The sequence below is a fragment of the Phyllostomus hastatus genome, unplaced genomic scaffold (genome assembly GCF_019186645.2).
Source record: "Phyllostomus hastatus isolate PE091 unplaced genomic scaffold, TTU_PhHast_1.1 phas_contig_16, whole genome shotgun sequence".
Taxonomy (NCBI): Eukaryota; Metazoa; Chordata; class Mammalia; order Chiroptera; family Phyllostomidae; genus Phyllostomus; species Phyllostomus hastatus.
In genome coordinates this window covers 3,726,485-3,742,107 of record NW_025333643.1, presented here as the reverse complement: position 1 = coordinate 3,742,107, position 15,623 = coordinate 3,726,485, and the positions used below count along the sequence as shown (strand labels likewise).

Sequence of the window (15,623 nt, the reverse complement as noted above, 5' to 3'; positions counted from 1 at the left end):
AAAATGTAGAGTTTAGTGAGTTATGACAAATGATGTACTTTCTGTCACCATAGATTAGCTTGCCCCTGCCAAAATTCCATGTACATGGAGTCACACAGTGCACTGTCTCTTGTGGTGGGCTTCTCTGACTCAGCATAAGGAGTCCAAGGTACATGTATGTGCTGTGTACACCAGCGGCTTGCTCCTTTGATGGTCAGTGGTGTCCACTGTGTGGCCATCCCACAGTATCCCTGCCTGCTGGTGGACATCTGGGTCGACTAGTTTGTGCTTGTTATGAATGAGGCTGCTGTGACCACACTTGCACAGCCGTCTTGCGAGCATGTGTTTTCCTGTCTTTGGGGAAACAGGAGTGGAATGTCGGGTCAGGCGGTGTGTGTTTCACTTTCTCAGCCGTCAGACCTCCCCCCCCCCCCAGCGGGTGCGCCAGTCAATGTGCCCACTAGCGGCAGTGTCTGAGTTCCCAGCCGCTTCCATTTCGGCCTTTCTAGAAGGTGGGGTGTGCTGACTCTTTGTGGTTTAGATTTGCAATTCCCCGAAGACAAAGAATGCTGAACATCTTTTTAGGTTCTTATCAGCCATTGTTGTTCCTCTTTTGGGAAGTGTCTCTTCAGATCTTTAGTCATTTTTAAAAAATCAGGTTGTCTGTATTATTGAACTGTACGAATTTTCTGCATATTCTGGACACAAGTCCTGTGAGACACGGTATGAGTGTTTGCTCCTAGGCTGGGGTTTGCTTTTTCCCTTTCATAGTGTTGTTTTTCCGAGACCAAGCTTTTGTGAGGTCCCAGTCAGGTGTTCTGGTTGGTATTTTTTGTGTCCTAAGAAATTTTAACATTCCTATTACTCTGATTAAGGCTAAGCAGCCCCTCCCAGCTTTAAAAAAATAAGTTTATTGCTCCTTCTCTTGATTTTTAAGAACTGTGTGTGTATGAGGGGGATTAGCCTTTTGTGGTATATTACAGTGTTTCCTGCCAGTGTGTTTGTTTCTTCAACTTTGCTCATAGTGTTTTTTCCATGCACAATTTCACACGTTTTTACATATTCCAATGTATCTGCCGTTACTTCTCATGGATTTTAGGTCAGGCTCCCCACTCCCAGGTTATAAAGGAACTCGCCTGTTTGCATCTAGTTAGAGTATGCATGGTTTCAGTTCTGCACTTGGGTATCTGTTCCATTCGGGGTTTATTCTGATGTTCAATGAAAGGCATGGGATCCATTTTATTATTTTGAAAATGACTAGCCAGTTGTCACCATACCATCTATTAAAAAGTCCACTTTTTTCTAGTGATCTGAGGTCACATTACCCAGACCTTTATCATCAAAATACTGAATTTCCGTATGTACTTCGACATTCCATCCTGTTGTTTCTGGACTCATTTTGTCCCACTGGCCCGTCCACCTGGGCTCCCACTGACAGAGCCCTGTTCTTACAGGCACTGCAACATACCGCCGGGGAACCTCCTCATTGCTCTTCTTTCCAAAGGTTTTCCTAGACAATCTTGCTTTTGTTTTCCACCTAAACTTTAGAACCAGCTTGTCTAGCCCCAGAAAAGATAGTTGTTGATTTTTAAGGATTGAGCCTATGTTAAATTTATACATGAGCTTGGGAAAAGTTGACACCTTGATTGATGTTGAATCTTGCCGAGCATAAACAAAGGTGCCCGTTCACCCGCTCTTTGTAAGACTCCGTGAGGCTGTCACGGGACTGTGTTGAAGAGGTTTTGGGCTTTTCCCCCCAAATAGATGTTGTACATTTCATGTTAGGTCTGTTCTCTGGGAGTTTATCTTTTTCATTGCTCTTATAATGAATGGGTTCTTCCCTTTCACTACTTTTTCTAATAATTGTTTCTATAATTTGTTCTTCATGTTTTATCTTATCTCACTGAATGTTCTTTATGGTCTGTATTCATCTTACTATTTTCTTGGGCCTTCTTTGTATACTTGCATATCACCTGCTAAAAAAAGATTATCTCTTCCTTACGGTATGGACATTTGCATTACATATTCCCAAATATTTTTTTAAAAATTTATTACCAGTGTATATTCCTCCTACAAGTGTTTCGATATACCCTTCTCAGCACAGAGTATTAACATGTATTAACATTTTTAAATAACTTTGCCAACTTAATAGAACCTTCATTTACTAAGAGAGCTCTCCTGGGCCTCTTCTTGGCCAGAAGCTGTGCGGACCCCGTAGGGAGCAGACAGACCTCAGTCCCCTCCGGGGGTCCACAGTCTAAGAGGAGATGAGGCTTACTTTTCCCACCCCAACTTTATTGAGTAACAGCTGACAAATAGAAATTTGTAGGCTGTACAACATGCCTATGTAACATACGTGTAATTGTGACCTACCAGTCAAATTAATACATTCCTCACCTCAGACTTTTTAAACATTTTTTTGTTTATAGTTGGTATACAACATGGTTTGACATTTTCTACATATGACCATCCCACTAATTCTAGTAATCATCTGTCACCGTGCAGACCTACCACAATATCATTGACTGTAATCCCCTTCATCTCTGTCCCCCAGCCCCTCCGACACCCTTTCCTTTGGTCTCTGTTTCTGTAAGTTTGTATTTGTTTTGTTATGTTTTCTAGATTCCACATATAAGTGAAACCATATGGTATTTGTCCTTCCCTGACTGACTTCGTTTTGTATAAATAACCTCTAGGTCCCTCCATGTTGTGGCAAATGGCAAGACTTCACATAACATCCCGTCATATGTTATAATCACATCATATCTTCTTTATCCATTCATCTAGGAAACACCTCGGCTGCTTCCATATCTTGGCTATTGTAAATAATTCTGCAGTGAACATGCGATGCACATATATTTTCGAATTAGTGTTTTCGTTTTCTTTGGATGAATACCCACAAGTGGAATTACTGGGTCATACGGTAGACCTGTATTTTAGTTTTTTGAGTGCTCGCCATACTGTGGCTGCATCAATTTTTAGTCCCACCAGTAGCAGACAGGGGTTCCCCTTTCTCTACACCCACACCATCATGTTATTTGTTGACTTTTTGGTAACTGCCGTTCTGACAGGTGTGAGGTGGTATCTCACTGTGGGTTTGATTTCCATGTCCCCGATCAGTGACATTGAGCTTCTCTGCATGCGTCTGTTAGCCGTCTGTATGTCTTCTTTGGAGAAACACTTCTCGTGTCCTCTAAATAGAATAGTTATTGAGTTGTATCAGTTTCTTACATATGCTGGATATTAACCTCCATCAGCTATATCACTGGGGAATACATTTTCTCATTCCGTAGCCTGTCTACCTAGTTACAGGTGTGTGTGTGTGTGTGTGTGTGTGTGTGGTGAGAACATTTAAGATCTTTTAGCAAATCTAAAGAATCTAATACAGTATTAACCATAGTCCCCATGTTGTACGTTAGATCCCCACAACTTATTCCTCTTGTAGCTGAAAGTGTGTGCCCTTCGACCAAAACCTCCACACTTCCCCCAGCCCCTGGCCACCCACCCACCTGTTCTCTGGTTCTGAGTTCAGCTTTTTCAGATTCCACATGTGAGTGAGATCACACTGTGTTTGTCAAGGCTGAAGTTTCTGCAAATTTAAAATTAAGACTGCTGCTGCCTTCCTGAGCCCAGCTGATAGGAAAAGGACTGGCCGCCCCAGTGGAGAAACCCATCTCAGCCCCAGGGAGTTCACTCTGGAAAAATCCCCAAGCAGTGATATAAAGTCCACCCCCTACCCCTTCTGTTGAGTCCCATCATAATAAGCCCTTGGGGTGCTTTACTTGATCCCCCGCACAGCCTGGACCTCCCACGTCAGGCCAGCTCTCTCTTCCCCATGCTGTGTGCCAAGGACCCGGCCTCATAACTGAGATCCGGTAAAATGAATGGTGGCTCCTGCTCTCCATGCCACCTTCCCCGAGCCCCGAGTCCTGCAAACAACTTCATCACCCATTCGCAGATGGTACAGTTCATTACCACGGACTCTGCCCAGCCCTGGAGGGTGGCTTCCCGGGAGGTGGGGCAGGAGGTTGTGGAGGGTCAAGGCCCCCTCTTCCATGCAGCCTGCCCACCCCAACCCTACAAGTAGTCCAGGTAGCCCTTTTTGTTCACATAACCTTGCCCCACACACCTGGGCTCCCAGATCTGCACCTTACTTGCGGTGTGACCCCGGGGAAGCTGCCTGACTCTGAGCTTGTTTCCATCTGCACCTCACAGGCTGTTGTGAGGAGTGTAGGAAGGACTATTGCATCAGGTCTGCACAGCTCGTGGCACAGGGACAGGCTCCATAAGTGGGTGTTACTGAACGACACAGTGAAAGAATGAATGAATTCCACTGGCAAACCCTCCCATGGCTCGTTTGCCTGCTCAGATGGTCAGAACTGGAGGATCACCAGGTCCGAGGGCTCCTGAGTGCAGCCTTCATTCCAAATGCAGCCAACGCTCCTCCCCTTGTCACTGAGACCCACTCCAGGAGGCAGACCCAAGAGTCTTCAAGCCCTGCTGAGGATGAGCTGGGCCCGGAGGAGGGCAAGGCCTGCCTGGCCACGCTCAGGCTGCTGAACCCCAGACTGGGCTTCTCCATATTCCAACCCTGCTCTTGCAGGCAGTTGGGTGTTGGCCTTGCAGTCTCATCCCCGGGTCCTCAGACAATAAGATGTATGTAAAAATGGGGGCAGGGTATAAGAGGCACACCCACCAGCCCTCAGGCCTGGGCTGCTGGGTCCTCAGAGAGAGGAAATTTCCTTCTCTTATTTATTTTCCACATCCTTGACTTTGAAAGCCAAGCTGGTGTTGATATTTACCTTGGCTGGGCCTCCCTGTCTCCCTGGGCCAGCCTCATGTAAACATGATGTTCCTTCTCTCAGCTCAGCTAGCATTGAGGTGGCCTTTTGCAACCAGTTCTAGGAATTCTGAAAGTCTGGAGGCGTAAGTTCAGGGACCAGCCCCCCAGGGAGCCCAGGGTACGAGGAGCCTGAGGGCCTCTGTGCTGGCCAGAAAGAGTGAGCTAGCCTAAGAGGCCAGCGGGCTGTGCCTCCCTCCACTTTTCCCGGTTTCTGTGGGGGAATCCTATTCTCCCCATGTTCACATTTCCCCCCACCTCAGGTCAGACTCAGAAGCCCCAAGCTCCCCAACTATACACACCGAGACAGGCAAGATCTGGCTGGCTGCACTGTCCTGCCCAGGCGTCCACTGGGGCTGGTGGGGAAAAGGCTTACTGTGGCGAGGCAGCAGTTCTTTAGCATCTGGGGCATGTGGCTTTTCGTCTGGATGGCATCTGGACCACAGTTCACATGGATGATGGAGCAGACCACCTGGGGTGGGAGCCTGTGGAGACGGGACGTGTGTGCACAGGCTGGCTGGGCCCCGTTCAGCAAGCACACAGACCAAGTCCCTGACCTCAGGGAGCCTGCCGTCCACAGAGCAGGTGGACAGTAAGGAAATCATTAAAAAGGCGGCGATCTGGGGTCATGGTCAGGGCCACAGAAACAAGTGAGCAGGGACTGACTGGGTCAGGGGTGGTAGCTCTGCAGGGGGTGCTGGAGAGCTGAGGGGATCGTCGCACTCCCCGGGGCCAAATCCCGACTCTGCCCCCTGGCTCTGCCACTGGTTGGCTCATTTACCAAAGATTTCTTAGGCAAGTGACTTATTTCTTTGAGACTTGCTTTCATTACACAAGAAAAGAAGTTGTCAGTCTCTGAGTGACAAGGGTGTGTGTCACCTGCAAGTGGAAGCCATTTTTCCTTTGGCCTGTTGACACAACTACACAACTGCACAACTCTTGAGCAATAGTGGGCAGCACTGAACCACTGAACACGCTGCTGAATGTCTCCCTTCTCCATGCAGATCTGGGACATGAGTGATGATGAGACCGTCTGACACAGCCGCCCTCACGCGGCCACCTTCTCCCCAGTGCCTGCTGGGGGCTTTCAGTGGCTGGAGCAAGACTGCCGCCCCAAGACTGGTGACTCTGGGCCCTGCATCCCTCTCACCTTGCTGGTCCCTCCGCCTCCATACCTTGAGGACTGGGGCCCTCCCTCTGCTGCCAGGAGCTTCCGGTGCTCTCCAGTTCTCATGCTTCCTGATCCCACCAGTTCTGAGCTAAATAATAACCTTGGCTTTGGCATTGCCATCAACCTGGGACTTGGTTCTCTCTGCGCACAGTTTTTTCTTGTTGTCACAGTGTTTGTTTGATAGTCAAGATCCCCAGGACCCTTTCCACCTTGGCCCCCATGGGGTGACAGGGCGGACTCGGCCTAACAGACTCCACGGGGAACTGACAAGCCAGCTTCTCCTGGAGACCACGTGGGCTGAACTGCAAACCCCACCCCTGCCCATCTGCCACCCGGCCTGGCCCTCCCCTGACACCACTCTGCCCTCCCGGGGGGCCTGCTGGTGTCTGCCTGAGGCCCTGACTCCAGTGTGGAGTGGTGGCTATGTGTCTGCCTCCGTCTGCAGCCAGTGAGTTTCAGGTGGGCCCTGCCACGTGTCCCTCAGGCTCGGACTGATTTTTCATCCTCAGCCTGCACACCTGCGACACCCACAGAGGTGGGTGTAGGAGCCTGAGAGAGAGGAGGTGCCCTTCCCATGCTTTTTGCCCTTGCGGTATCGCCCGCAGTCTCCAGCCTGGAACTGGAGTCAAAACTAGAGTTTCTATAGGTTAGGTTTTAAAGGATGCTTCTCACCGAGTTAAAGTCAGTTTTTCAGTCGATCACAGTGTGGACAGGGGTGCCTCTGCAGACAGGCTCAGGGCTGCTGAGCCCCGCGTCCCCGCCCCGTCGCTCTTCCCAGCAAAAGCCCTGGTGCTGTCGCTCCAGGACCCAAGGTCACACGTACAGTCCATGGTTTAAGAGCACTTTATTATTGTTCTTAAGGCTACTTTTAAGTACAAAAAAAAGATGGCCTGCCAAACCTTTTTTTTCTTCTTCTTCCAGGAAAAACAGGCCACAGAGAATGGTATATTACAGATTTACAAACACGGAGAGAACTGTCCGAACACACTGCAGACGGCGTGGCTCTGTGAAGAACGCACAGTGCTCCTCCCAAGGCCGGGGAGTGTGTCCTCACCCAGTGAAATGTCTGGTTCCTGCTCCCCGTCTGCCCGAGGCCCCCCCAGGGTGCTGCCTATCCCAGATAGGCCAGTGAGTGCACCAGGGACCCGGGCGTCAGCACCACTGTCCCCTCCCGCAGCTGTGCCCGCGTCACTGACAGAGCTGTCCGAGGAGCCGTTCTTCACAGAGCCCGCCGGCAGTGGGGTGGTTTCCTGTGGCGACGCTCAGTAGCCTGTAGCAATAACAAACTAGTGGCTATTAAGGCAGATGCAGTGTTCTCATAGAATAACTGTGTTCCTGCACTTTTACAGACAAATCTACGACGAAAAAAAGATCAACTTTTTTTTCCAAACAAAAAAAAATATGAATGATTACAATAGGAACGGGAAAAATTAAATAGCTACATATCATTAACAAATTAATTGTTCTTCAAAAAATACCTACAAATTTCTCTGTACATTCTTTACGCACAGCGTAATGATGGTCTTAAAGTTCCCTATATAAAAAAAGTGTTCTCAACGATTTTTCCTACAGAAAATACAGGGGCCCGAACGCGAAAGCCTGGAAGCCCAGTTAAGGGGGAGTGAAATGTGTGCAGGGGCGAGAGGACAGGGCTGTTCTTTCCCGTTTCCAAAGACCTGCAGCCACCCTGTGGCCACAGCAAGAGCCAATCCTCCGACCTTTTCACCCGGTGCCAATTTTCAAAATGAACCAACTGACCTGTATTTTTCTCATATGGAAAACCAGCCTCGAGGGCTCCCACGAGCCCACAATTCCTTGTGGGCGAATGGTCACGCCAGCATCACCTGCCCAGGCGACACCAGGCCCTCTGGTGAGCGAGGCTGGGGTGCAGCCCGGTGGAGGGGCGGGGGGAGACACGTGCGTTTACCGAAAAGAGCAGCAGCTGTTGAACATCCACAGCTGTGTCTGTCATGCTTTCTTCTTCACCTAAGTTCTAGTTAGTAGCTATTACTATAGCAAACGATAATAAATGCAGTAATAACTGTATAAAGTCAGAGGAATGTATACTGCCTTGGCCCCGGCGTACGAGGAAGCACACAAAATAGCACATCACAGATTGTCGAGAATCTGCTGTTCAGCCAAGAGAGCTAAAGGGAGAGTTTCTGCATGGAGGGTAGTTGGTAAACACAAATCCCAACTCCCCTGGGAACTAGTAATAAGCAGACAGGGGTGCAAAAAATAAATGACGCGGTCAGCCTGCAGCAAAAATTCCAGCATCCTACACCACGGCTGACCGGCGAGCGACTTGACGCCCTTCGTCAGGGCCTGCCCGGGGCCGCCGGCCCCACGCTACTTGGGAGCAACATGAATATCAAATACAAATCTTAGAGTACAACTGTACCAGCAGTAAGTATATCTAGGACTGTAACTGACAAAAATAGACTAATTCTGAACAGAAGCTAGTAAGTATTAAGGTTTGTGTTTACTGTCTATACAATTAATAGAAACCAGCTATTTTTCTCCCTTAAAACATGCATCACGTTTAAAGCACTACGGAACCTCCAACCTCAGCTCTGGCCTAACAAACTGCAGTGTTCAGAGAAAGTAAAATGCCCGTGATTGGTGGAGTCTGCAGTCCAGTTGCAAGCACCTGAAATCTAGAGAGAAAGACCTATAACCTGTATGAGACTTCCCCTTCCAAAGCTGTTTTGTCTAAATTTAAAAAACAACAAAAACACACAAATGGTCAGAAATGTCATCCTTAAACCCTTTGTTTTCAGCAGTTTGCCCTCAGAGTACTAGCATCTCACATAGAGTTGTCAAGCAGGCAACTCTAGTCCTCCTCCAATAGTGCAAATCAGACACAACAGTCCTCTGTTCTCTTCAAGTAGACGCACACACAAGCACACGCGTGCGGGCTGGCCCGAACGAGCCACGGGAGCTAAGCCACACACGCCCCGGTCTCAAGAAGCAAATGGAAAAGCACAAAGCGTCTGGGTCACCAATGTCATGGCTTGTGACTGAGAAAGTGCGCGCCATGGAGTCCCGGCCCTGCGGGGCGGCAGACCTGCATCAGAGGTTTCTTTGGTAACTGAGGCAGGAAGTTGGGATGCTACGTGAGACGGGTGTTCCACATGCCGTTCCTGCTGTGGTGTGTGAGGGCCCTGGCGTACAGATACCAAGCAAGCACAGAAACAGAACAAAAATCCCACTGACATGGTTTTTGCGAATAAACCACCTCTTCCCTTCCCCCCACCCCACTCCCACAAATTTTTTTTTTTTTTGTTTTTTAAGCACTGACTGTTCAAAGCTCAGGCAAACCATGCAGATTGACATCTTGCTCGAGGACAGTACTCCCTTCAGGAGACCACAGACGGGGAGTGACTGTGGCTGACCATGTGGGCAGAGGGGCTAGCGGACTGGCCCCTGCGCGAGGCCGACTCGGGGCTGCTGGCCGCGCCATCCTTGGCCGCCTTGATCTGAAGCCACGTGTCTCCCAGGGCTTTGGCGAAGTGGTCGTCCACGGAGCCCGTGATGGACACCGAGTTGGGTGCCGGCTCAGGCTCCTTGTAGTTCTTGCCCAAGCTCCTGCGGAAATGCTCCTCTACCACGGGGTCGCAGGTGGTGGTGGCTGTGGGGGAGCAGAGCAGCGGTCAAGGCCAGATCTGAGGACAGACGGCCCATCTCCACCCGCTTAGTTGGGCACGTCTCTGAGCCCGTAACCTGGCGACACACCTGCTGCCCCGGGCTACCAGCTCAGGGAGAGCGTGGTGCTCAATGAGGGCAGAGCCTACTTTTTACCCCAGCCAGAGAAAGACCCAGAAGGTCCGGGCCAGCATGTGTCTTCTCCCTTTCCCACCCAAGCCAGGCACAATGCTAGGGGTTCCCATGTACAGCCTGAGATGGAAAGAAGCAAACTCCACTAGCAGTCATGTGGACTGAGGAAGCCCGAGCCCACCCGGCCACCCCGCCCCCAGGACACTCACAGCTCGGGGCCCTCCGGTAGCTGGCCGGGCCGGCCACGCAGCCACTGTGCGCGATGGGGCAGTGGGAGAGGTTGCAGTTGCGGGCGCTGGCAGAGGCGCAGGTGATCACTGAAGGCCGGTTCTGGGGAGAGGAGAGATGGCGTCAGGCTTGGGCTCCCCCAGCCAGAGACCCTGGTCCTCAGACACCCGCCACACCACAGCTGGGTACTTGTCCCGCCTGGAGAGCCAAGTGCCGCCCACCACCTCGGCACCCAAATCCCCTGTTGCTGGAGCCCAGCTCCTGCAGGCAGGACCCTCCCCAGCACCCACCACCACTCTGCTGTGAGCTGTCCTGGACCCCCTCTGGACTGAAAGCAAGTTGAAGTCCAGCCCACCCGCAGCCGCCTACTTCAAAACTGGAGTCCGTGCTGAAGGGCAGCAGCGAGTCCAGAGGGAGGGAGCCTCTGCTGCTCCTGCGATGTCGGTCCCCCCATGGGGGTCCCTGGAGCAGCGGTCCTGTCTTCTCAGTCTGTGCCACTGCACCCCAGAGGTTCTCTGAGTGACCCCTGTACCCGTCAGACACTCGGTTTCTGCTCGGCCCAAAGCCAGCTTAAGTTGGTCTTTATTACACACACACAAATGATGGAGACGGGAATGCAGGAAATACTCCCTCCTACATCCGAGTATGTGACTCACACGCATGCCCCCCCTGCCCAGTCTGCTCTGCCGACACTCTCCTTCCCCACAACCACCATGCTGTCTGCCTGGCAAACTCCACTCTCCTTTAAAGCCCTGTTTAAATACCATCTCTGTGACCCACCCCACCCTGACCCACCCCAACTCAGTAAGTAGAGCAGCCTTTCCAGGTGTACCCGTAAGACACCAGCTCCTGCCTCCTCCTCTAGAGCCTGCACACTCCAGCACGGGGACCAGGGCAAGTTTCTGGGTCACCACACCTTGGTGCAGTGCCTGGGGCCGAAAATATGTGGACCAAACTGAGTTTTTTCCTCAGGGTCCAGCCAGGAAAGGTATCTTCCGCTGGCCCTGAGGACGAGGGTGTGCGCCAAGTTCCAAGACAAGTGAGGAACTGGTTAAAGGGCAGTGTCAACAGAGGGGAATCAGGCCTGCCCACCTTTGAAGCACAGGTGGCAAACACAAGGCCTGCAGGCCGAATCCGGCCCTCCGCTTTGTTTTATCCGTCTGGGCACTTTATTTCTACCCAGCAGCAGCACTGAGCTCCTTGCCTGTATTTAAGGAGTAGTTCCATTTATACAGTTCTAAAATTACATTCGGCCCTTTGAAGGCAACCTCAAGGCTGATGTGCCCCCCCACCCCATGAAAATAAGTTTGACACCCCTGCTTTAAAGAGGTGCTCAGTGGCAAGTATAGATACGCAAAAGGCCTCCCATCAGACCTTCCTGTGACGGGAAATGAACAAGGATAAGATGAGGAAGGAGGCACAAAGTAAAAGGATCCAGAACCAGACTCAGATCAGCAGGGGTCTGCCAGGAACAAAGGGATTTAGAAGTTTCGTACTTTTCCTTGGACGCCTTGTCGGTTCCTAGCTGTCTACAGCCCCCCCGCCCCTCACATCTTCAACTCACCCCTCTGCCCTTCCCTTGATATACAAGACACCTGAATTTTCTGCCTTCTTAAGATGGATGTGAGAATTAGTTCTCCCATCTTCTGAAACTAGGCCTTTTCAATCAACAAACCTTTCCTTGCTCCAAAAAAATAAAAGACAAAAACATGTTCTGTGATAAAGATATGAACCTAGTAGGAACTTGGATTAAATTTAAGGGCCTGGCCCTCGCTGGTGCGGCTCAGCAGACTGAGCACCAGCCTGCAAACTGAAAGGCTGCTGGTTCAGGTCCTAGTAAGGAGAGTGTGTGTACAAGAGGCAACTGAACAATGTTTCTTTCCTCATCTTTCTCTCTTCCCCTTCTCTCTGAAAATAAATAAAACCTTTAAAAAAATTTTTTAAGCCTTACGGGCTTGGGCTTGGGTCTAACAAGAAATTACACACATCCAAGCCAGGGGAAAATGTGGCTTTGGAGCAGCATATGAAAGAAAGAAGAAAGCTGTTAACAGTGCACCTCACCAGCAGTGGAGATGGGGCCACCACAGACAACAGCGAGCAAAAATGCTGGGAGGTGATGTGGCTGTGAGGCCAGGCAGACCCACAAGGGCCTGCAGCATGCCAAGCTCCCATGTGTAAGAAACAGGAACCACGGCACCTGACCAGGGGCTGGAGGACCCATCTCCTGGGACGAGGGTGTGGAAGCCTGGGCCCTGGTCACACACAGGAGCCCTGCCCATCAGGTGCTGCTCGGAATGCACCTGCAGGACAGCCTACAGCTTGGAGCCTACCTGTCAAGGGGTCCCCGAGCCCATGATCGCCTCGCCTCGCCTCCCCTCCCCTCCCTCAGGAACGTGCCCTCCACCCACAAGGTGGGCCTAAGGCAGCCATGTTCACCAGCGACCTTGACCCTTGTGCAGGTTGGAAATCTGACCCAGGCTGGGTGCCAACTATTCAGCCTGACTCATAAGAGATTCAAGTTGATCTCGGCAGCTGTGGGGCAGTGGCACAGTGGGACAGCCACACCAGGCTGGCCATGTGCGTCTCAAAGCAGAGACCTGGACAGGCACAGAGCCAAGGGAGGAGAGTCCTGTGTCCTCACCCGCTCTCCCAGGCAAGGACCAGCCCTTCCTTCCTCAGCCTGGCTGTGCCCATGACCTTCCCAATAAAACTCCCCTTTGTCCTTAATGCAGCTCAGACTGGTCGCTGTTCCTCGCAACCAGAGTCCCAACCAACGCGAATATCGGGAAGTGGGGATATGTTTGGGGGAAGGGTTTTGGAAGATGAAGAAATGCAGAGTGTCACAGGCTGGATTCGGGGAAACTTAGACTGAAGAATAAAGTCGACATCCAGCCTTATGTCAGTGCTGCCCAAAGGCGGGCAAGGCCAGCCCAGAAGAGAACGTGGCTCATCCCAGCTGGGCGCCCAGCAGGCAGAACGACCCATTGATGTGCAGATGCTGTGAAGAGATTCCAGCAGCACCCCTGGCCTCGCCATCACCTCGCATCACCTCGCATCACCTCTGGGACACCGAAGCACACCCCCAACAGTCGTGCAAATGGCCACTGCCTGGGCACCCTCTCTTCCCCACCCCCAAACCCAGGCTGCAGTTCAGCCGCCTGAGCTCTTCTGGGACACACCAAACGCCTTCCTCTCCCGAGCTCAGGTTCCAAGCACCTTACCGGAACTCTGGCTGAGGGCAAGCTGGGCCTGGGCGCCATGCACCCACCTGAAGCCGGCCTCGTGCTCCAGATGGCAGTGCTTGTGAGCCCACACGGCCCAACACCCTTCTCCCAAATGGGGGAAAGGAGGCCAGAAAGAGGTAACCTGCTGGAGGTTACACAGCAAATTAGCAGCAGGGCCAAGCTGAGAACCTGTCACTTAGCTTCACTCACACCTTGCCCCACCTGCTCTGGCTGCCCTCGGGAAAGAGCGTCACTGTGAGAACAGTCCAATGTTCACTGTACCTTGGGTTTTACTATTTAATCTCATCCCGTCTCTCCTTGTTTGCTGCTGCCCGAGGCCACCCTCTTGGTATCTTTCATGCCTTCCTTTGGAACACTCCATGTCCTCAGAGCTGTCACTGCTAAAACCTAAAGTGGGGTGGCCCTTTCTGCAGCCTCCCCAGATGTGCCTCTCTGGGAGCGTTCCAGTCCCAGTTCCCAGAGTTCTGAGTCACAGTTCCCAGCACACAGAGGAAGGCTTCCCTGCACTGCCTGTCCTGCCCGCCTGCCACACAGCACTCTGCTGCTGCGCCAGGAAGCCCCCGCCCCACCCCACTTCCCTTGCTCCCAGCTGCGGGGGGCATGCACACTCCCCCCAGCAGCCGTCCTGCCTGCTCACAAATGAAACAGAACTCCTGGAAGTAGGTCGCTGTCTCTGAGCTACTGCAGAACAGGCACTGTGCTGTGTCACTCATCTGTGTCCTCGACACAGCACCTGCTGGCACAGAATGCAGTAAGTGCCCATGTGTATCTCAGGTTGTAGCGGGCTGTCCAGGCCACACCATGCTGACACAGGAAGGAGCTCAAGGAACAGTTACCGTGTAAATGAAACCCGTGTTGACCAGCAGTCAAGGTGAAAGTGAGACAGGTTAGTAAGAAGCTAGGAAAATTCCTTGGCAAGTGGAATAGGGAAACTGAGAAAGACAGCTGAACACGAAGGCCGAGCGATTCACAGCCGGGTGCAGGGGGTCACCAGGCAGAAGGCCCCGGTGCATGGAGTGGCAGGGGGCAAAACTGGGGAAACAAGGCCCTCACCCCCAGGGTAACCTTTCCTCCCTGAAGCTAACACCCAGGCTTCAGTTATATTTCAGCTCCAGGCCCAGGAAAGTGGCAAAACCAGGTAGGTGGGCAACACCAGGCCCAGTCACTGTGACTAAAGACCCCCTGCCCTGGTGCTGGCCAATCAGGAGACCACGACCCTGAAAGGGCACACCTGGAGAACCCTCCCGAGGCCTCCCCTAAGATTCCTGCCTGCAAGAGAGAGAGAAAAGCCTCAAGACAAAGGACCCAACAAGCACGCTCTCCCTCTGGGAACAGCCAGCACCATTCCCCTTCCCCTCTTCTCCCCTGCTTTCCCCACAGGCACCAGTCTCCTAGACTCTAGGCAATGGGCAGCTGGCAGCTTGACCCAGGCCAATCCCCTGAACCTGTCCCCAGGGGCCCTTTTCTCTGACTTCCCAGTGAGCTGAGGCAGCCCAGCCCAGGTTCTCCTGTTGCTTCTTCTATGCTAAGTCCTTCCTTGCTTCCCTGCCCCCAGCTTTGTAATAAACGCACCCCCACAGGCACCTGAACTCGGGCTACGAAATCTTTCCTGCACGAAGTCAGGAACCCACACACTACAGCTGGCCCTGGGCAGACCCGCTCAGGCCAGGCCCCTGTCCAGTAACAAGAGGGCGGGCTAATAACCTCTTTACCACTAACCCCAACCTTAAATTAAAGCTCAGGTCAGTGGCCACCACACTGGGGAAGCCAGAGCCACTGTGCCCATCCCAGGAAAGCTGTTGGCTTGTTCAACAGCCACTTGCCAGGAATCTCGTAAGGGCACAGGTGGAAGAGTTCAAGGTTTTCTCACTCTTAGAAAACCTGCTCCCTGGCCCCACTGCACAGCCTATAGGTGGGCGCAGGGAGGGAAGGGGGGAATTTCTGCTGGGGTAGGATTTTAGGATAGGGACAGAGAGACCACAGTAAAGAGGGCCAGGTCACTATCTAGGAGTATACCTTTCACAAAGTAACTGACTAAAAACCAACCAAAATATCCTCAAACTCCTTCTCAAGCTGAAGAGTAAGCAGGGCCCACCAAGGGCCACCCTGTTCTCCGGGGGGCACCGGAGCTTCCTCCCCAGCCACCACGGGCTCAGAGAGGAAACTCCCCGGGGATGCCCACCGCCCTCCTCCCTGCGGAACTCCCGCCAGCAGTGGCAGTAGCCAGAGGGCTGAATTCCCTGGATCCTAGAGACAGATTCCTTTTATGCTCAAATCACCTCCACTGTGGCCCCTGCCACCCCAGAGAGCAGTCCTCTCCTCACACACTTTTCCCTTGCTGGGCCGTGAGCTCCTTCCAGGCAGGAACGTGTCCCGCACACAT

At 52.2% G+C, this 15,623-nt stretch overlaps 2 protein-coding genes across 13 annotated transcripts in view; one reads left to right on the top strand and one right to left on the bottom strand.

The window, feature by feature from the left end:
- The window catches only part of ATG7 (autophagy related 7), a 379,417-nt gene extending 373,297 nt beyond the window's left edge, over positions 1-6,120 (top strand). For all 9 annotated transcript variants that reach the window (XM_045832074.1, XM_045832075.1, XM_045832076.1 and 6 more), the window contains one exon: positions 5,824-6,120. In XM_045832074.1, the coding sequence (XP_045688030.1) occupies positions 5,824-5,856 (33 nt within the window). In that variant the 3' untranslated portion in view covers positions 5,857-6,120. The remainder of the gene's footprint in view (positions 1-5,823) is intronic.
- Positions 6,121-6,815: 695 nt separating this feature from the next.
- Positions 6,816-15,623, bottom strand: part of VGLL4 (vestigial like family member 4) — a 151,430-nt gene continuing 142,622 nt past the window's right edge. For all 4 annotated transcript variants that reach the window (XM_045832087.1, XM_045832088.1, XM_045832086.1 and 1 more), the window contains 2 exons: positions 9,977-10,097; positions 6,816-9,621 (listed from right to left, as the gene is read on the bottom strand). In XM_045832087.1, coding sequence (XP_045688043.1) covers positions 9,350-9,621; positions 9,977-10,097 — 393 coding nt within the window. In that variant the 3' untranslated portion in view covers positions 6,816-9,349. The remainder of the gene's footprint in view (positions 9,622-9,976; positions 10,098-15,623) is intronic.